General features: G+C 38.9%; 1 protein-coding gene across 2 annotated transcripts in view; it reads left to right on the top strand.

The window, feature by feature from the left end:
• Window positions 1-17993, top strand: part of CXXC4 (CXXC finger protein 4) — a 211071-nt gene extending 193078 nt beyond the window's left edge. Inside the window, exons 3-4 of one of the 2 annotated variants that reach the window (XM_077278207.1) lie at window positions 16069-16104; window positions 17798-17993. In XM_077278207.1, the coding sequence (XP_077134322.1) occupies window positions 16069-16089 (21 nt within the window). In that variant the 3' untranslated portion in view covers window positions 16090-16104; window positions 17798-17993. The remainder of the gene's footprint in view (window positions 1-16068; window positions 16105-17797) is intronic. The other variant, XM_077278198.1, reaches the window with a different exon arrangement.
• Window positions 17994-21896: the final 3903 nt, after the last annotated feature.

The raw sequence follows: 21896 nt of genomic DNA, 5'->3' as shown, positions 1-21896 counted from the left end.
GCATGGCGTCCGATCTCAATTCCAGCCAGTTCTACGTTGAAAAAGTAAAATAGTGCTCCATCCCTTTCCTAGCTCTTCCGTGCGCCCAAACAGGGGTTTACCCCAACATATGGGGTATGAGCGTACTCAGGACAAATTGTATAACAACTTTTGGGGTCTAATTTCTCCTGTTACCCTTGGGAAAATACAAACTGGGGGCTAAAATATATTTTTTGTGGGAAAAAAAAGAATTTTTATTTTCACGGCTCTGCGTTATAAACAGTAGTGAAACACTTGGGGGTTCAAAGATCTCACAACACATCTAGATGAGTTCCTTAGGGGGTCTACTTTCCAAAATGGTGTCACTTGTGGGGGGTTTCAATGTTTAGGCACATCAGGGGCTCTCCAAACGCAACATGGCGTCCCATCTCAATTCCAGCCAATTTTGCATTGAAAAGTCAAACGGTGCTCCTTCCCTTCCGAGCTCTTCCTTGCGCCCAAACAGTGGTTTACCCCCACATATGGGGTATCATTGTACTCAGGACAAATTGTACAACAACTTTTGCAGTCCAATTTCTTCTTTTACCCTTGGAAAAATAAAAAATTGGGGCAAAAAGCTCATTTTTGTGAAAAAATATGATTTTTTATTTTTACGGCTCTGCATTATAAACTTCTGTGAATCACTTAATAGGTCAAAGTGCTCACCACACATCTAGATAAGTTCCTTAGGGGGTCTACTTTCCAAAATGGTGTCACTTGTGGGGGGTTTCAATGTTTAGGCTCATCAGGGGCTCTCCAAACGCAACATGGGGTCCCATCTCAATTTTCAGTCAATTTTGCATTAAAAAGTCAAATGGCGCTCCTTCGCTTCCGAGCTCTGCCATGCGCCCAAACAGTGGTTTACCCCCACATATGGGGTATCAGCGTACTCAGGACAAATTGTACAACAACTTTTGTGGTCCATTTAAACATTCTAAAAATTCCTGTGAAACAACTGAAGGGTTAATAAACTTCTTGAATGTGGTTTTGAGCACCTTGATGGGTGCAGTTTTTAGAATGGTGTCACTTGGGTATTTTCTATCATATAGACCCCTCAAAATGACTTCAAATGAGATGTTGTCCCTAAAAAAAATGGTGTTGTAAAAATGAGAAATTGCTGGTCAACTTTTAACCCTTATAACTCCTAACAAAAGAAATTTTGATTCCAAAATTGTGCTGATGTAAAGTAGACATGTGGGAATTGTTACTCATTAAGTATTTTGTGTGACATATCTACAGTATGTGATTTAAGGGCATAAAAATTCAAAGTTGGAAAATAGCGAAATTTTAAATTTTTTTGCCAAATTTCCATTTTTTTCACAAATAAACGCAGGTAATATCCAAGTAATTTTACCACTATCATGAAGTACAATATGTCACGAGAAAACATTGTCAGAATCACCAGGATCCGTTGAAGCGTTCCAGAGTTATAACCTCATAAAGGGACAGTAGACAGAATTGTAAAAATTGGCCCAGTCATTAACGTGCAAACCACACTTGGGGGTAAAGGGGTTAAAGGTGTTATTTAGAAGAAGTAACTGACCACTTCCCGTAAAAAAATCTCCATCTTGGAGCTGCAATTCCTGGTAATAATGCAATTATTGGAATTGCTTAATTTACGAGCAGAAATAATTTAAATAGACTTTCAGTGCTGATTCCCTGCTGCTACCCTGTAGGTGTTCTTAGTTGCATACAGCTGCTGTTTTTGGCAGCCTGTTATTTGTGAATGTTGTGATCAGAGAAATACAATGCAACTTTCCAGTATTGCTATGCCCATTTACATAGACAATTCTTTAATTGTGTCCACAGATCTGTGCAGATATGGGTAGTCTATAGAATTTTATATAAAGGTGCACCCTTCTACACCCCTTGACCTCTTCTTGTTTGCATTTTTTGTAGAAAAGTTTTCTTCCAGTTCATACACCCCTTTTCCCAGTTGTCTACGTCTTAAGCAGATGTGAAAAAAATGCCACATATTAATCATCATTTGAAAAATATAAGTGTTAATAGTATACTTTTAGCAAGTAGTAAAACATAAAGTGGATGAGCAAAAGAGAAATCTAAATTAAAGCAATATTTAGTGTGGCCACCATTATCCTTCATAACAGCATCAGTGTTTCAATTCTTCTGGTTACATTTGCACAGATTTGGAGGGAACTCGGTAGGGAGTTCTGTGGATGTAGACTTCTACAGATCTTTGTCTCTTCAAGTTACTTTAGACAGACTTGATGTTGTTAAGATCAGGGCCCAGTTGGGACCCTACCATTACTTCCTGGATTCCATGTTTTTCTTTACACTTAAGATAGTTCTTATTGGCATTGGCCATATGTTTAGGCCCGTTGTCTTGCCTCAGAATACATTTGGAGCCATTCAGAAGCCTCCCTGATTGACTGCATGATGGATAATACCTGCCTATATTTCTCAGGATTTAAGATTCCATGAATCTTGAGCACATCTTCAATGCCATTTACTGAAATACAGCCCGAAACTTGAAGGGAACCTCCACTGTTACCTGCAGGCAATCATTGTACTGCTCTCCATCTGTTCTAGCAAAGAAACTGCCTTCCCTTTTACAGGAAAATATTTAAATTTTTGTCTCATCTGTCCAGAGCAATTTCTGCTATTTTTCAGCACATCAGTTTGTATTTTTTCAAGCACAGTTGAGTTACTTGTCCTTGTTTTCTTGTTGAAGATATAGTTTTTGGCTGTAATTCCTCCATGAAGGCCACTTCTGGCCAAAACCTCTCTGACAAGTATATGGGTGAAATTTGGTCTCATTGGTTGCTGCCAGTGCCGATGGCACTGGTAGATATCTTATTATTTTGAAGGGCTGTAAGCATAGTGTATCTTTCATCTGCTGCTCAAAGTTTCCCGAGCCAACCACTGTTTCCACTTTCCTCAATGTTGCCAATTTCTTGGTGTTCAATGCTGAGAAATACAGGCAGATACTTGTCCCCAAACATTCAGCCAAAGTCCTTAAAAACTATCTTCAGCATAAGGAAGAACATGGAGCCTGTAGGTTATTATATGGTACCTACACAGTCCTGATTTCAACATCGAGTTTGTCTGGAATTACATGATAAGACAGAGGTCTAAGGGGTAACGTTTCTCCTTATGGAGAGTGACATACCAGCTCCGGCTTGTCAAGGTAAGGAGGCTTATTCACCTTGCAATGCTCCTCTGGAAATATAATATGCCATTTTCCTGAATCCCCGGGAAGCAGAGTACTCAATCTGCGCATGCGCCCTCAGGAAGATGGCTGCTGCCACCGAGAAGCCCGTTATTCACCCGGTTCTGCTCTCCCAGGACACTTGGTGGCGGCATCACCACACCTGAGGAAGGGACTCTGCTCAGGTGCACACCTTACCGCCCACCGCGCCTCAGCATCACCTCTGCCGCTGCCACACCACACCACTGTCGCACCCCTCATTTTCCTCACAATTGTTTTGGGGAAAAAGTGCATCTTTTAGTCCGAGAAATATGGTAGATTTCTCTTTTATTCATTCGCTTTGCATTGTCTTAATTAATAAAAATAAATTAATAACGCTTCTATTTTACAAGAATTCTTACTTTGCACTATTTTACGACATTCGCATTAACTCTACATTACTAGTCAAAAGTTTGGACAGACTTTCTCATGGTTTTGTCCGATTAAAGGAAAGGCAGCACTCATTGTTCCAGGTGCAAGTCATTATTCAGTAGTGTGAATACATGTCGGCGGGCTAGGTGGGTGTGGACAAAGCTGGAGTACAGCCGTTTCGCGCTGCATAAATTTCCATGGGTACAAACCTGTGGAAGCGCATGCAGCGCAAAACGGCCATAGTCTGACTTTGTCCACATCCACCTCGCCCGCCAACATGTATTCACGCTACTGATAAAAGACTTGCACCTGGAACGATGAATGCTGCCTTTCTTTTAATCAGACATCACATTTTCTTTTCATCGGCTAAGCACCTGAGTTTCCTTGTCCTCTGGTTCATCGCTATGCTGTTACACTGGGTTGACATGTGACAGTGCTCAGACGCTGGTGCTGGGACTTCACTTCTCCTGTTGCATGAAGTTTCTCATGGTTTTTCTTGTTCTCATTGTAAATTCAGACTGAAGCTGGGAAAACCACGAAGGAACACATATTGAAACAAGGAGTGACGAAACACACTTGAATCAAATCAGAATGTGTTAAACATTAGCTTCCTCAAAGTTGCCCCTTTTTACTCCGGTGACAGTTTTACACACCCTTAGTATTCTCTCAAGCATCTTCATCAAGTAGTCACCTGGAAATGTGTTCCAGTAAACAGGTATGCCTCATCAAAGTTAATTTATTGGATCACCAGTCTTTAAAAAGTGTTTGTGACCATTAGGTGTGTTTTGCAGAAGTAGTGTTGATACACAGTTCCATACATTGCTAAGCCCTATTCCACATTTTTCTAAGCCAGAGTAATGAAAGAACAACTTGCCTAAGTAGAGAAGAAGAACAGTCCATCATTACTTTAAGATACAGAGGTTAATCAATCCAGAAACTTACTATAACCTTGAAGGTATCATCAAATGCAATCACTGAAAAGCATCTATCTCTGATTAAACTGGCCCTCATGAAGACCACCCAAAAAGAGGAAGATCAAGAAATACCACTGCTGCAGAGGATAAGTTCATCATGGTTACCAGCTTCAGAAACCACTAATTGATGGCACGTTAGATTACAGCCTTCATAAATGTTGCACAGGCATGAAGAAACAGACACATTTCAACACATGTCCATAGGAGATCGTAAGAATCAGTCCTTTTCAGTTGAATTATTGCAAGCCACTACTGAGGACTGCAAACAAAGAGTATAGACTTGTTTGGGTCACACAACACAAGGCCTGAACAGTAGATCAGTGGAGATCTGTGCTGTGGCTTGATGAGTCATAATGTTAGCTTTTTGGGAGTAACACTACATGTGTGGTGCCCATCATGAAGCCATGAAGGGGGAGGCTTGGTGGTGTGGAGGTGCTTTGATGGTGAGACTGTTGGTGATTTTTTCCGAATTCAAAGCACACTTAGCCAACATGGCTACCATACCATTTTGGAATGACATTCCTTCACATCTGGTTTTGATTTAGTGGGATCATCATAACCAAGAAGGAGAGGGATGGAGTTATGCATCAGATAATATGGCAAACAAATTCTGATTTGTTTCACACATTTTTCTTTACTCTTTGGTTCCATGTATGTTTCCTTGTAGTTTTGCCTTCAGTCTGAGTCTGCAATGTGCACATTTCACTAAAAAGAAGGAAAACCATTGCATGAGTAGTGGTGTTCAAACTTTTTACCATTTAATGTATATGATGTAAAAACCCTCAAATCAATCCAAAAGCCCACCAATATTATATACTGTTTTCCACAGTGCAGTTGAAATACATATGCAGTCACTCTCTAATATTGTATATGGTTGAACTTACTTTGCTGGTACTGTATTTTTTGGTTAAAACAGGTATAGCTTGGGGTGACCTTGTAGGTGGGAACATAAAACCAGTGTTTTTAAGACTAGTTTTGTAGAGTTTCAAACTTTCACCAACAATTATTTATGGCATACCCTAAATTAACTATAAGGGTAAGTTCACACAGGGCGTTTTTGCTGCCTTTTTTTATGCTAATTTTCAGATACTTTTTACAGTACCAGCAAAGCCTATCAGATTTCAGAAATCTCATGCACACACATTTGTTTTTTGTGTCATCAGGATTTTGTGCTTTGCTGCATTTTTTGGACATAAAGCATGCCACTTCTTTCAGTGTTTTTCACCCATTGACTTGAATGGATGGTGAAAAATGCTGCAAATATGCAGGTTGACTTTTCTTGCAGCATATTTGCTGCAGAAAAGTCAAGGACAGCTGGATGTGACCTCACACTCTGCTCTGCTACATCTAGATGGCAGGTTGCATGGTGCATCTATGCAGCCTGTCATCCAGCAGAGCGGACCCGAACAATACAGGGGCCCGACATTACAGTATTTGACACGCTGTCATATGAATGACGGCGCGGCAAACACCGCTTGTGATCGGTGGGGAAATCATCCCCGCCGTCAGAGGGCCGCGGTTCCCACGCTGTCAGAAGACAGCGTGAGCGCTCAGCTGTGATTGGAGGTATAAACTTTACCTCCAGTCACTGGTGTCAGCTGATAGGACTGCTGATCCCATCATCTGACACTTGCTAACGTTAATTACAGTGACAGCAGGATCGGCGGATGAGAGTTTTCATATGCCACTCCTGCGTTATAAATAAATAATTTACAAAAAAACAGCATGGGTTTCCCCCTATTTTTGATAACCAGTCAGACAAAACTCACAGCTGTGGGCTGCAACCCCCAGCTGTCAGCTTCAGCAAGGCTAGTTATCAAGAATAGAGGGGTCCTCATGCTTTTTTAAAATTATTTAAATAAATAATTAAAAAACCGGCGTGGGTCCCCCCATTTTTGGCAACCAGCCTTGGTCAAGCTCACAGCTGGGGGCTGGTATTCTCCGGCTGGTAAGAGGCCATTGATATAGGCCCCCCCAGCTTAAAAATAGCAGCCCGCAGCTGCCCAGAAAAGGTGCATCTATTAGATACTCCAATTCTGGCGCTTTGCCTGGCTCTTCCCACTTGCCCTGTAGCGGTGGCAAGTGGGGTAATGTTTGTGGGGTTAATGTCACCAGTGACATTAAGACAACGGCTTAGTAATGGAGAGGCGTCTATATGACACCTATCCATTCCTAATCCTATAGTTGTTACATGTAAATAAAGACACAGGCAGAATAAAGTCCTTTAATGAAATAAAACGCCACACAGTTTTACCATTTTATTATTCAGGTAATCCAAGCGAAGCCATCGATCTCCTGTAATAAAAATAATAAACCAACACAAAAACTCCTTGGTCCGACGCAGTCCAATATAACAAGTGTCCCATGCAGTAATCAATATCTGGGGGAGATAAAGTTTACAACCGGGAGCGCAGCTAATGCGACCTCTCCCGGCTGTAAACTACTGGGGAATGAATGATACGCAGCGGGCACAGGCTCAGTAACTAGCGGTGAAATCGCTGAGCCTGCGCTCCATCACAGCCTGACCAGAGGTAACCTCTGGACTGTGGGAAAATGCCAGTGAAGAGGTTATCACAGGCAATCTGTCTGTCTATCTATCTATCTATCTATCTATCTATCTATCTATCTATCTATCTATTCTATCTATTTTTCTATTATCTATTCATTCTATCTATCTATCTATCTATCTATCTATCTATTCATTCCATCAATTCATTCTATCTATCTGTTCATTCGTTTTTGTCGCAGCTTCTTTCCTTCCAAGAAGATGAGGTTGTGCTGCAGAAAAAAAAAGCAGCAAAAACGCCCTTTGTGAACTTACCCTAACTGTGTATGGTGGCACCAGTATTACGTTCTCAACTCTGTGACACTTGATATTGGGAGCCTGAAGTAGTAGAGTACTGAGGGCTGCATGTGGGCTATGTGCCAACCTTTGTCCATTGCTGATAATGTGTCTCATGTATTGGAACATGTGAAGGTGGATATGTTTCTACAAACATGCCCACTACAACCGCACTACTGTCTCCTCCAAATTGGATATACTAATAAGAGCTCCAATGCAACAAGAAGCTTTATGTTTTTGTCCTTGAAGAGACAGGTAGTTTTAACTGCCACAATTATTCCACAAAACATGGGCTGCTGCTGCGCCACCACAATTAGGACCTATTCTATGGAGACAATAATAATCTCTAAAAATAAAGTATGCTTTTCCTCTTTGAGTAATGTAAAATAATGTATTCTAGAAATGAAATGAAAGCTAAATGTAAAGTGTGTGTATAATAAGGGGTATACAGTCATGGCCAAAAGTATTGACACCCCTGCAATTCTGTCAGATAATACTCAGTTTCCTCCTAAAAATGATTGCAATCACAAATTCTTTGGTATTATTATCTTCATTTAATTTGTTTTAAATGAAAAAACACAAAAGAGAATGAAGCAAAAAGCAAAACATTGATCATTTCACACAAAACTCCAAAAATGGGCCAGACAAAAGTATTGGCACCCTCAGCCTAATACTTGGTTGCACAACCTTTAGCCAAAATAACTGCGACCAACCGCTTCCGGTAACCATCAATGAGTTTCTTACAATGCTCTGCTGGAATTTTAGACCATTCTTCTTTGGCAAACTGCTCCAGGTCCCTGATATTTGAAGGGTGCCTTCTCCAAACTGCCATTTTTAGATCTCTCCACAGGTGTTCTATGGGACTCAGGTCTGGACTCATTGCTGGCCACCTTAGAAGTATCCAGTGCTTTCTCTCAAACCATTTTCTAGTGCTTTTTGAAGAGTGTTTTGGGTCATTGTCCTGCTGGAAGACCCATGACCTCTGAGAGAGTCCCAGCTTTCTCACACTGGGCCCTACATTATGCTGCAAAATTTGTTGGTAGTCTTCAGACTTCATAATGCCATGCACACGGTCAAGCAGTCCAGTGCCAGAGGCAGCAAAGCAACCCCAAAACATCAGGGAACCTCCGCCATGTTTGACTGTAGGGACCGTGTTCTTTTCTTTGAATGCCTCTTTCTTTCTCCTGTAAACTATGTTGATGCCTTTGCCCAAAAAGCTCTACTTTTGTCTCATCTGACCAGAGAACATTCTTCCAAAACATTTTAAGCTTTTTCAGGTAAGTTTTGGCAAACTCCAGCCTGGCTTTTTTATGTCTCGGAGTAAGAAGTGGGGTCTTCTTGGGTCTCCTACCATACAGTCCCTTTTCATTCAGACGCCGACGGATAGTACGGGTTGACACTGTTGTACCCTCGGACCGCAGGGCAGCTTGAACTTGTTTGGATGTTAGTTGAGGTTCTTTATCCAACATCCGCACAATCTTGCGTTGAAATCTCTTGTCAATTATTCTTTTCCGTCCACATCTAGGGAGGTTAGCCACCGTGCCATGGGCTTTAAACTTCATGATGACACTGCGCACGGTAGACACAGGAACATTCAGGTCTTTGAAGATGGACTTGTAGCCTTGAGATTGCTCATGCTTCCTCACAATTTGGTTTCTCAAGTCCTCAGACAGTTCTTTGGTCTTCTTTCTTTTTTCCATGCTCAATGTGGTACACACAAGGACACAGGACAGAGGTTGAGTCAACTTTAATCCATGTCAACTGGCTGCAAGTGTGATTTAGTTATTGCCAACACCTGTTAGGTGCCACAGTTAAGTTACAGGTGCTGTTAATTACACAAATTAGAGAAGCATCACATGATTTTTCGAACAGTGCCAATACTTGTGTCCACCCCCTTTTGGTGTGGAATTATATCCAATTTGGCTTTTGGACAATTCTTTTTGTGTTTTTTCATTTAAGACAAATTAAATGAAGATAATAATACCAAAGAATTTGTGTTTGCAATCATTTTCAGGAAGAAACTGAGTATTATCTGACAGAATTGCAGGGGTGTGAATACTTTTGGCCATGACTGTATGTATAACAAATATAGTAATTAAAAAAATATATCAAATATACTATGGATGCTATATTAGGGATGATAAGGGCCCATTTAATTATTACATTTAAGCTTTTTTTGCCTGATTTTTGTGGTCACTTGGGTTTTCTTATGTTTGCTATTGTGAGTCAAAATGTAAGGTTTCCTGATGTTTCTTCCTGATACAAGATTTGTGAATTTTAGAAAAGTCGCAATTTTTTTTTTTGCCATTTTACAAAGTGTGTGTCTTTCTAAAAAAAGGTTAGCGATGAACATAAAGACCGTTTTTGACTTTGAGCAAAATTCATGAACCACATTCACCATATTGAAGAATTGCTGGAGAAACCGCAATGAATACCACAAGACAAAAAAGAAAAGTGACTTAAAAACCTCACAAATGATAAATTGTGACCTAAGAATTTTGTGTTGTTTTTCATAATTAAATATTTGGATGAGATGAGAGTGACTTATGGGTCTAGTTTAGTGGTGGTCGGGTTTCTGTCCTCTACTTTTTGAGCACTGAACACCTTGTACTTCTGGACACTCCAGGGTGGTTGCAGTTCTGGAATATGATGGCACTGGAGGATGATGGCTTCCTGGTCGCTTAATCTTTGATTCTTCTCAAGTCTTTGGAAGTTAATCTGTTTTTTTTTTCTCAAAATGTTTTTTGCAACCCTTTTGACTATATGCAGCAAGACTTTTGATCGTTCTTTGATCATGACTAAATACCTTAGAAGTTTCTATCTATCTATCTACAGTGATGCTTTAAAGTTTGTGAACCAGAATTTTCCATGTATCTGCATAAATTTGACCTAGCACTACACAGATTTTCTTTCACATAAGGCCTAAAAATAGCTAAAAGGTACCAAAAATATAATAATAACCAAGAATAAAAAATGTTAGGCTTTGAAGTCAATCCCTTCACTGGCTCCCCATTGCCCAGAGACTCCAGTACAAAACCCTAACCATGACGTACAAAGCCATCCACAACCTGTCTCCTCCTTACATCTGTGACCTCATCTCCCGGTACTTTCCTACACGCAACCTCCGATCCTCACAAGATCTCCTTCTCTACTCCCCTCTTATCTCCTCTTCCCACAATCGTATACAAGATTTCTCTCGCGTATCACCCCTACTCTGGAACCCTCTACCACAACACATCAGACTCTCGCCCACCATCGAAACCTTCAAAAAGAATCTGAAGACCCACCTCTTCCGACAAGCCTACAACCTGCAGTAACCACCGATCAACCAACCGCTGCACGATCAGCTCTATCCTCACCTACTGTATTCTCACCCATCCCTTGTAGATTGTGAGCCCTCGCGGGCAGGGTCCTCACTCCTCCTGTACCAGTTATGACTTGTATTGTTCAAGATTATTGTACTTGTTTTTATTATGTATACCCCTCCTCACTTGTAAAGCGCCATGGAATAAATGGCGCTATAACAATAAATAATAATAATAATAATAATAGTTATCTATTTAAAAAAATAAACTAATACCACATGTCTGTGAGTGGCAAGAGTATGTGAACCTTTAGGATTAGCAGATACATTAAAGGTGAAATTATAGTTTCCAATCAATAGTATATCAATTGTATGTACATAGGCAATGTGTTTCATTTAACACAATGTGGTGGGAGAAGATGGGGTTAATCCTGCGCTACCTATTTGGGTGAAGGATGATGGAATGATCAGATAAAATGCAATTTATTTGTCAACACGTTTCAAAGTATATATACCTTCCATAGGGACTGGTAACATAATTGGCGCATAACAGCTCCCCATCGCCACCACTGGTGTCTTGGTGTCCCAGAATTCCCCAGCGACGGGGAGCTGATATGGACCAATTATGTTATGGCATCCCCTATCAAAGGTGTATATACTAGACATATAAACTGCATTTTATCTGATCCTTCATTGGTTCCATCCATCATCCTTCATCCGAATAGGCAGCCTTTCTAAGTGAATTCTGTGGTTGTGGTCACACAAGGTGAACAAATCCTTCATCCATCCGTCCTATCTTTAACCTGTTAAGACCCTATTTCGCTATTGTTTTTTCCAGCTCTTCCACTTCCTGTTTTATTTAAAGGACAGGAATCTATCAGAATTAGATTTTCACAACATGTCTGCGGAAAATGAGCAATATGGATTTCTGAAGAACTCAAAAGAAGAGGATTTTATGCTCATGTGTAAAGAAAAGGATACAAAACCAACTTTAAAGAGCTGAGACACCACCAATCCACAGTGAGCCAGATGGAGGACATTAAAGACCAATGTTACTATCTCCAGGAGTAGTCATTCTACAATGATCAGTCCAAGAGCAAGGCATATAGGAGACTGCAAGATCAAAAAGGAACCCAAGGTAAACAACTAAAGGCCTCTCTCTTACTAGCTAATATCAATGTTCATGAGTCTACCACCAGAAGGACACAGAACAGCAATGATGTTCGTGGCAGGATTGCAAAAATAAAGCCACAACTCTCCAGAAATAGCATTGATACCCATCTGCAGTTTCTAAAGATCATCTCATCAAGCCAGAAGGCCTTAAGAATAATATTTTGTGGACAGATGGGACCAAATAGAGCTTTTTGGTTTAAATTAGAAACACTGTCTTTGTACACAGCAAAAACCCTGCATTGCAGCATGAAATCATCATACCATTTCTGAAACACAGCGGTGATAATCGCAAGGTTTGGGCCTCTTTTGCTTCATCTAGGCCAGAATGTCATCATTGATGCAACAGCGAATTCTAAATTATATTAGCAAATTCTGAAGGAAAATGTCAAGTTATCTGTACATGAACTGCATCTTAAGAGAAAGTGGGACAAACAGCAATTCCAAGGACCCAAAATGCATGTCATTTTACAAAGGATTGGTTAAAAAAGTGTGAAGTTAGGGTATGTGCATGTATCGTGTTTTCTTTGCTCTTTTATACTGCAAAAAAATGTAGCGTATTAGTGTCCCCGTGATTGAAATCACTGAAATCTCACTCACATATTGCTTATTTGTTCCTTGCAGATTGGAAGCTGGTTTAGATCTGCAGCATGTCAATTCTTTTAGCATTTTTGCAGTGTTTTTCACCCATTTTAATGAAAGGAAAAAAACTGATAAAACAAGCCTCAACAATACGTGTTTCATGCATCTTTTTTCATGCCGCATTTTTCATACAAAAATGTGTGCAACAAGCACTTAACGTGTGCATGTTTTGGAATGTCCAAGTCAAAGTCCTGACCTTTATTCTATAGAAATGTTGTGTAAGGACCTGAAATGACCACTTCATATGCGAAAACCCACCAACATAACAGAGTTGTTGTGTAAGGAGGAATGGGCTGAAATTCCTCCAAGCCGATGCGCAGGACTAATCAACAATTAGCCGAAAATGTTTAGGTGCAATTATTGCTGCACAAAGGTGATCACACAGATGCTGAAAGCAAAGGTTCACATACTGTACATTTGTCACTCACAGATATATGATAGTGGATCATTTCCTCAATAAAAAGATCACAAACGCTAATATTGTTATCTCGTTTCTTTCATTTGGTTCTTTTTATCGACTTTTAGGATGTGCTTGAAAATCTGATATTTTTGGATTGAAATTTATACTAAAATATGGAAATTCTGAAGGGTTCACAAACTTTCAAGCACCTCTGTATGTATGTATCTACTGTTGACACATGTTGGTTAGCATATTCAGTGAAGTCACTGCCTTTTCCATAAGGTTTGCAATGTCATGCTCTCCCGCAGTTGGTGCGTCTTTCAGATTTTCCATTGTAGTTTGCAATAATAGAAAACAAAGAAAGTGATAAAAGGGTAGACAAGCATTCAGGCACTAGAGTGCATACAGTGGGGGAGGTCGGTGCTTTTGACGTTTAAATATTAATAATCCCTTTGCTGCTGGAAGGCTCTCAGACTAATCTTAGAGTAGTATGTTGTCTCTCACCAGTAAAGGCACACTGTCGCGTAGGAACTAACAATGTGGTGCACAGAAATATATATTCACATATGAGTTGTACACTAAACATAAAGTAATAGTGAAAGAGACTTTATATATAAACATCTTAGCAGATTTGCAACATCCATCTATAGGTTCTCTATCCATGACGAGTGGTACACATAATAATTTTTAATGTACAGATGTTCTATTAAAGTGGTTGTCCACTACATTATCATTCATGGGTCATCAATGTCTGATCAATCTAAGTCCGACACCCAGTACTCCCGCCAATCAGCTGTTTTCATTGTCGGCAGTGGCCGCCAGCCAGAAGTGCTCAGTTATGGAGCTGCTCCGTCTTCTGATTCTGGCCGCGGCAGGGTACGACACAATCACCTCCTATTCAAATCAATATGAGGCAGATGTTCAGTACCCTGCCACTATCAGAAGAAGGGGCAGCTCCACATTTGGGCACCTCTAGCCAGCAGCCGCTGCCAACACCAGGAACAGCTAGTTGGCGGGGGTACTGGGTGTTGGACCTCGTCGGATCAGACATTTATGACCTATCCTAAGGATACGTCAGCTATGATAAAAGCAGTGGACAACCTCTTTAAGTTTCAATGCATAAGCCTTTATCATGAAGAATATGATATGAAAAATCGGTAGCTTTTTTAAACAGATGCATTAAATTCCAGCATCTTAGAAAAAAATTAATTCCTGACATTTTATAAATGTTACCTAAAAGCAATGAGTAGACAAATGCCTCAGAGTTTAATAAAACCGGGATCAGTTTATTAAAATTGGATATTACCTCTTTAGTGGAGAACATTTGGTTCGACACCTGCATTCATAGCACATAATGCTGCTCTAATTATGTAAATGCAGCTCAAACTCTGCACTAAATTGACATTTTAAGGGGTTCACCGAGATTTTACAAGTGGAAGCTAAACTAAAGAACCAAACATACTAGTTGTTCCAGTTTACCACTATATCTTTGGTGAAGAATTAGACTCTAAGGCCATGGTCACGTGTTCAGTATTTGGTCAATATTTTACCTCAGTACTTGTAAGCCAAGATCAGGAGTGGGTGATAAATACAGAAGTGGGGACGTGTTTCTATGATACTTTTCCTCTGATTATTCCATTCCTGATTTTTGGCTTACAAATACGGATAGTGTGAACGTGTCCTGAGGGTTAGTACACATGTGACAGATATGCCGCTAATTTTCCTTTTCGATTAATGTCCAGGAAATCCACAGCATGTTTCTGTAGCAGCAAATAGATGAGTTTTTAGCGAATGTTATCCACAATCTGCAAATTAAAATTTTCAACATATGAATGTATGTTGTACAGTAGTTGGCACAATTGAGCTCAATGAGGAAGTTAAAAAACCCCTTTGGTTATGAATTTTGCAGGACATTAGCTGTGAATCTGGAGTAAAATCTGCAAGTTCTAAAAACCCATAATTGTACTCTCCTCTCATTGTAGTTCAGACTGGCACCCTGATGGTCACTTTGTAACCCCGACTCATGCGATGATGCCATGTTCCTTGTGATTGTTTCAGGAACAAGACATCATCATAGAATGAAATATTGTACCAAGACCAGCAGGGTTCAACTTCAGAAAGCTTCTAAAGCTCTAATGGAGGGGATGATTGTGATATTTTTCTTTATTTTTAATTCGTCTGATTACCGCAGAGAAATTGGTAGCAAGATCCTACCAAAATCTCTTTGGGGAAGCTTATTGTTACGGTATTTTTTATGTTTACCTATTCTGATTTTGCGGTGGTTTATTTCTATTGAGGAGATAATAGTTTATACATATGATAATTTAATAAGACTACTTTTACTGAGAGTAACACCAAAAATACTTGTTTGCATTTTTTTTATTTCAATTTTATTTTGTTTGCATCTGAATTTTTTTTGCTAATACATCTGTATCTTGTTGGAGATTATTATATTATACTATTATTATTATTATTTCTTTTTAGAGCACCCTTGTTTCCATGGTGCTGTACATAAATATCTGCAACTTAAAAAACAAAATTGCTTTATACCTGTGACTGGGGCATGTTCTGTTTTCTGCAACATGTGCATGTATTTCTATAAGCCTCAGTCATAGATGAATTGGATGGTCCTGGAAATTTCTGAGACGAATCAGCAAACTTGTAAATGTATAGAAAGACTATGGTTAGTAAGACATCTTCATGTTCCTAGATTCCATTCGACACCTCCAGTGGTTTGTACAATGTTGAGTACTTTGAGAGTCAACCCATATCTCTCCATATACTGCATTGCCAACCATTTCTCAAATTGACCCGTTATAATATATGCCACTTTAGACTTCTGCAGTTTGGCATCTTCTAGATGTACAGTACTTGACAATAGAAATCTGAGGATTTTCAAATAATTCATTCGCATGCCCTATTTTTGTGAAAATTAGTGGAACGAGATTGTTTTGACCTATTTAATTATTTTACTGCACATAGCATCCTAATTAAAACAGAGCAATTCTTGCAGAATGGAATTTTACGTTTTTGTAAAATTTGCTTGTCCTGCATTTTATTTAGAAATGATGGTAGATAAATGTGTTTTGTTCTTTTATTTAGCTCTGTGTTAATCTATACTTTCTTTTTTGTTTTCAGAATAACAGACATTTACTATAGCATGCAATGTACAAGGTTAGCATGAATTTACTTTTACTCTTCTAACACCATAAACTTTCAGAGAGAGCATAGGGAAATATTGAGGAACTATTTATCTGTATTCTAGACATACTGTTATGTTGAATGTTTGTTAATGGGTTAACGTTTTTCCCAATTTTTCCAGATTTGCTAATATACAATTATTTGTTAATAGAAATGAAAATGAAATTCTTTCCACCCGCCTTACCTACTGTTTTTAGATTTGAATTATATTGTCTTTATTTTGGCAAACTATAAAACTATAAATTAGAATAATTACTATTTGCATAGCAATAATTACTAAGTGTACAGCAGGCAAATCATGTTGGAAAGCCTTCTGCTATATGTTTTTCATATGTATTATACAAGAGCAATCTTTGAGAAGTAGGGATTCAAGGACTGAGAACGTACTTGTTTATGATGCTGTTCCTTGACCCATCTTCTGTCCCTGATTCTAGGTCAGGAGGGCCTAGCTTTTGGTCACCTTTTTTGCTGTCACTCTTTCTATTCCATGTAGAGTAGAAAGCAGGTGACTTTTTTTGGCTAGACCTTTATAGGTCTTTTTTTTCAGAAAGCATTGCTTTTGAAAAAGAAGACACAGTCTACAAGGTAGGGAAATATGATCGACTTGAGATCTGATCTTTTGTCAGTGCCATTGAAATATTTACGGTGCATAAGTCCTTGACCTTGAGATCATAGGTGACCACCAGTCCAAATTTTGTTTCTTGAAATCAGTTGTATATATGTTCTTTTTTTATTTAAATTATTTGCTTTGAATTTCCCTATCGTTAAAGGGGAATCTTGATTCTGAAAATGGTCAAAGGGGCAATGAACGTACAGTGAATTTGATATTTCTTCTCAGCACAGTTTCATGTAATCCATTGCCTTTTAGTAGACATTTCAAGTGGGTTAAAGTTTGATTGTAGTGTTAATTAATGGAAATGACAGATAAGGAGTAGGGGGGCCGTGAATAAAATCTCATGATTTTAGCTTTTTTATTTAGCTACAGTTCAAGGAACCTCTGGATGATTTCTTGGCTGATCAATATTTTTATAGCTGAGTGTAATAAATAGAAAGAGAAGAAGTGATTGCTCCAGTCCCGACAGTGCCTGCTCCTTACTCCCTTTCGACACAAAAAAATGGCAGCTCAGACAGTCATTGGTTGCAGATGTCACCCTGTGATTGGTTGAGTAGCATTTTCTGTGTGTTAAGAGGGATCAGGAAACAGAGACCAGTGGGGAATGTTGAAGTAGGAATGACCAGTGAAGCAAGTGTCACTTTTTTTTTTTTTACTCTAAGCCCTCTTAATAAATAGAAAATCAGCCAGACAACCTCTATAGTTCAGTCACCTGCATGAGGCCTTATGATCATCAGAGCTTGAGGTTTACTCCTCCTTTTAATCTTGGACCGTAGACCAGCACTTCTCCTTAGATAAAGGTGTGAGATACCCCAAACCCATTTTAATCTATAAGTTAAAACATTTGGAATTCATAAATTATTTTAGTGATTTAATTGAAAACTCTTTACTCTAGTTGTAAAACTGGAGGCAATTTACAAAAAAGATCCATATTTAAGTAGTTGATTTATATTAAACTTGCCTAAAGTGATCTAGAAACGATTAGATTGATATTGAAGTAGAAATGTTATTTACCGCATAATAACCTATTCTTTTCTCTTCTATTTTTTGCAGAGAACACCGGTCCCCAGCGCTGAGGCATTCCGATGGTTCTTTTAAGCAGATGTATATCATATTTTCAAGGCACTCAGAAGTGATTGACAAGCACTGGTCTTGTTATGAGAACTGCTAAGTCCATGACTGAAGAATATGCTGAGATACTATTTTCATTTGTGTACAGGGGTTTCCTCAAAAAAATATGAATAATGTTAAAAAAAAAAGCAAAAATAATAATAATAATTAAAAAAAAAAAAAAAAAACCTCACCAGAGCCTGGCTGGTTTACTTACATTTAGTACACAGGTTCTTTCTTTAATGTACTTTAGCTATAAATAACAGTGATATTGTTGTCTACTTTAAAGTGGCTACAAAAGGAGAGATTTGGGTAAACCCCTGCTGTTATATGATGTATCTTTGAGAAATTAACATATCTATACTTCATTTCCAAATATGTGTTTCAGTACTGTAAACTGTACAGATAGCAGCTTGTATTTTGTGTGTTTAGACACAAGGAGACAATCATGTCTGAGCATCTATATGAAGATTAACAGTTTGTAAGCAGCAGTGTGGTTCTGCAACTTAAATCTGGAGCAATAAATTCTAGCTTTAAACATTATTTCGCCAGCTGGATAGTCACAGCAGCAACAGCACTGTTTTTATTTTATTTCTTTTATAGTATTCTTTTTCACAATTTCTTTCTTTTTATTTTGCCATGCATTCTGTACATTCCCAGGAAATATACCTGCAATTCCGAAATCTAAAAAAATGTGATCCACATATTGACTACTGTCAAATCAGTCAACTGTATGGAAAGTGTCTTCTGTCCGTCGCGGCGATATTTTCTTGTTCCTGAGCCCATACTCCCTTTTATGTATCAAAGGAGGAATCCATGCAAACATTCTGACCTCTATGTGGGTGAGCACTTGTGTTATTAAGAGGATTTGCCCCAGAAGCACTTACTACAGATGACCCAATTTTTACTGCTTTGTAGACCAGAGTAAAAGCAGCATATGGTATTGTAGTCTGTCCGATCGGACCAGTCTTTTGAATTATTTGTTCAGGGAAACAGAAGTGTCCTGTGACCATGTAACTGAGTACATGCCTTCTGGTTAAGTTTTTCTATAGTAACTGTAAACACTGTAAAATATAAATGCATTCTCACTGTATTGACAAGAGTAAAACATGCATATAGATAAATATATATATATTTCTGTATATATAGGTCTGATATAGGTCTGATACAGCCAGGCAACTCCAGACTTGAAGATTTTTCTGAAGAATTTAAGTATAAAACCTTATTCGTTGCAGGGGTAGATTGAGTTGTCAGACTATTGGGCACCTCCAATTCCGAAGATGGTTCTTAGGACCTTGTTCAGCAGTACAAATAGGACAAGTCCCATGATAGCTTCTAGCTCAAGCTGTTAGACCGGGATCATACTGCATTCTTGAGCTGGGCACGAAAGTATGGCCAACTCAAGACGACGGGCACAGTCGGAACGGAGACCAGACTGAACACATAGTTCAGTCATAGTGAATGAGCCTGTTAGGGTATCCATCTCAATCCCGTTTTCCATGGCTTTAGATGGAAGCCCTGAAGAAGACACTAAAGTATGACCCAAACTCAATGTGAACCTGGCTAATCCATTACTGAGTATTTCGTATTAGCTGACATCATAAATCCAAGGTCCAGGTCTCAATCTGCCCCTGATCTAATGCATAGCACTGTTTTATCTCTCGCATAATACCAAATAAAAGCTTCTAGACATAGCTTGTACTGAAAAGCCCCATTGATACCTACCATGGGATGCCTTGTCAGTTTTCTCACTCCAAATCTGGAATTGCCTAAACCATATTGTTTTATTTTATACCATGATGATACTTGTGACATTTTCATACCTGTGTAGAAATTTATGGTCCTTTTTTTTGTTAGACCTACTGAACAGCACCAATCTAAAACAGCCCCTCCACAGATAAATATTTTTACCTAATGTTTTAGCTATGTATGTATCTTATAAGTGAGTCTTGAATGTTTTAATTTTGTGGGTTTTTTGTAAATGTTTTAAAATTACATTGAGTAGACCTTAAATGCTTAGGTAGCTTTAAAAACACATGAGAAATGATTTCATCTGATTAGCCACCTTTACCAATCAAAATAGGACTTTTTTTTACATCACTGTTAATCCAATACAAGATACTGTCTAGAAGTATCAATCCGCTAATAGTGATCAGACACAAGTAAAGCCTTTGTTGCACTTTTACTAGTACTTTTTCTTAGCCTTCTTAAAGTTGTAATTGCTATCTCCGAGATGTAAAATGATTCAGTTCAAGCTACATTAGGTGTACAATATCTACAGTTCTTCTTACCAATGTACTCGCTGTCTGATACCCTAATGTTGCATGTTTTTGTGTGATTTTTTTTTGTTTTAAAGAACTGGTTGATCTGTATATTGTATATTGTGTTGCTTATATGTCCAATCCAATTAAAGCTATACATTACAGAGAATAAGAAAAGAAGATTTACTGCCATGCTAATCCTGTAATTCTTGTACAATTTGTACAATTTATACAAACAATCACCTTATAAACATGGAATATATGTTTTATCAGAATATATTTTAGTGTTTTTTTATTTGGAATTTAAAATGTGGTGTTTTTTTGTATCTTTTCTTAATGGAAAGTTAACTGCAAAGTAAAATTTTACTTTTGTGGAGCTCTAATAGGTTATACCATAGCACAGCTTCTATCAGCTATGTACAGTATATTCCTCTGGGAGAAATGGCTGTACCGGTCTCTATTATATAGCAGTAGCTATTCTTGCCATCCACTCTACAACAAAAATTATTGGTAAAAGGGCGGTAAGTTCACAGTGCAGAGCATAGAACTTAACGGGTTTCTTGTTTGTCCAGCATTACCAGGCAAAGACCATGAGCAATAATGGCACTTTTTCTAGGAAAAATAAAAACATATTCTTGTTTTCTTCTCTTATACAACCTCTTTAAGATCTTATGCACACAGGTGGACAATGTCTCCCAGTTGTATGGAGCCCTAGTATGGTACCCATAGACTCCTATAGAGCCCTACTGTACCTTTGAAAGCCCCTGACTTCCTAAGGAGGTATATTCCATTGGATGTCATATTCTAATGGAGCACATTTCCATTATACAGCACTATATGAGGAACTGTATTAAGGCACACAGTTCCTACAGCCTACGTGTACCTAGGGTACAGTACATGTGTCTCTGAAAGGGTAGTAGGTAGCTGAAAAAGATTTTATATCAGCAGATGCTAAAAGATGTTGTCCACTACTTTTACATTGATGACCTTAGGATAGGTAATCAATGTCTGATTGGCCGGGGTCTTACACCTGGCACCCTGCTGATTAGCTGTTATTGGTGTTGGCAGTGGTGGACATCGGCTGGAAGTACTCACTTGCTGAGCTGCTCCGTCTACTTCTAGTGGCCACCGCAGGGTACTGCACGTCCTCCTCCTATTCTAATCCATAGTAGGCAGATCTGTAGTACCCCACAGCAGCCACTACAAGTAGACATAGCAGCTTGGCAAGTGAGTCCTACCAGAAAGCATCCATAGACACCGATAACAGCTGATTGAAAGAGGTGACGAGTGTAGGACCTCAGCCAGTCAGACATTGATGACCTATCTAAAAGATAGGCCATCAAAGTAAACAAAGTGGACAACCTCTTTAAAGGGAATCTGTCAGCAGGATTTAATGCCCCCAAGCTATATGTACATGTAGCTCTTTCAAAGACATGTCCAGCAATACCTTTACATTGCAAGCCCATTCCTCTCTTACTGAGAAATCTGTGTATGAATTGATATGTAAATGAAGCTGCAAGGCAATGGTAGATATGAAGCCTATGTCACTCCACCTCTATTCCCCAACTAGCACCGCTTAATACTACTTTAATAGCAGTCTCTATGCTGTGTGACTTCAGGCAAAGGAGCAGTCAGTCAAGTAAGGAGGATGAGGGGCCACGCTCGGCAGTGAGTAAAGCTGGAATGAGAGCCTTCAGATCTATCATAGTCCTTCAGCTCTCATTTGTAGATCGATTCAAACTCTTAGTAATAGACAACAGACTGGACATGTAAAGGTATTG

This window comes from Ranitomeya variabilis, chromosome 1, assembly GCF_051348905.1.
Source record: "Ranitomeya variabilis isolate aRanVar5 chromosome 1, aRanVar5.hap1, whole genome shotgun sequence".
NCBI classification, from domain to species: Eukaryota; Metazoa; Chordata; class Amphibia; order Anura; family Dendrobatidae; genus Ranitomeya; species Ranitomeya variabilis.
Note: the sequence above shows the minus strand (reverse complement) of the source record. Positions and strands in the feature narration are given on the sequence as shown.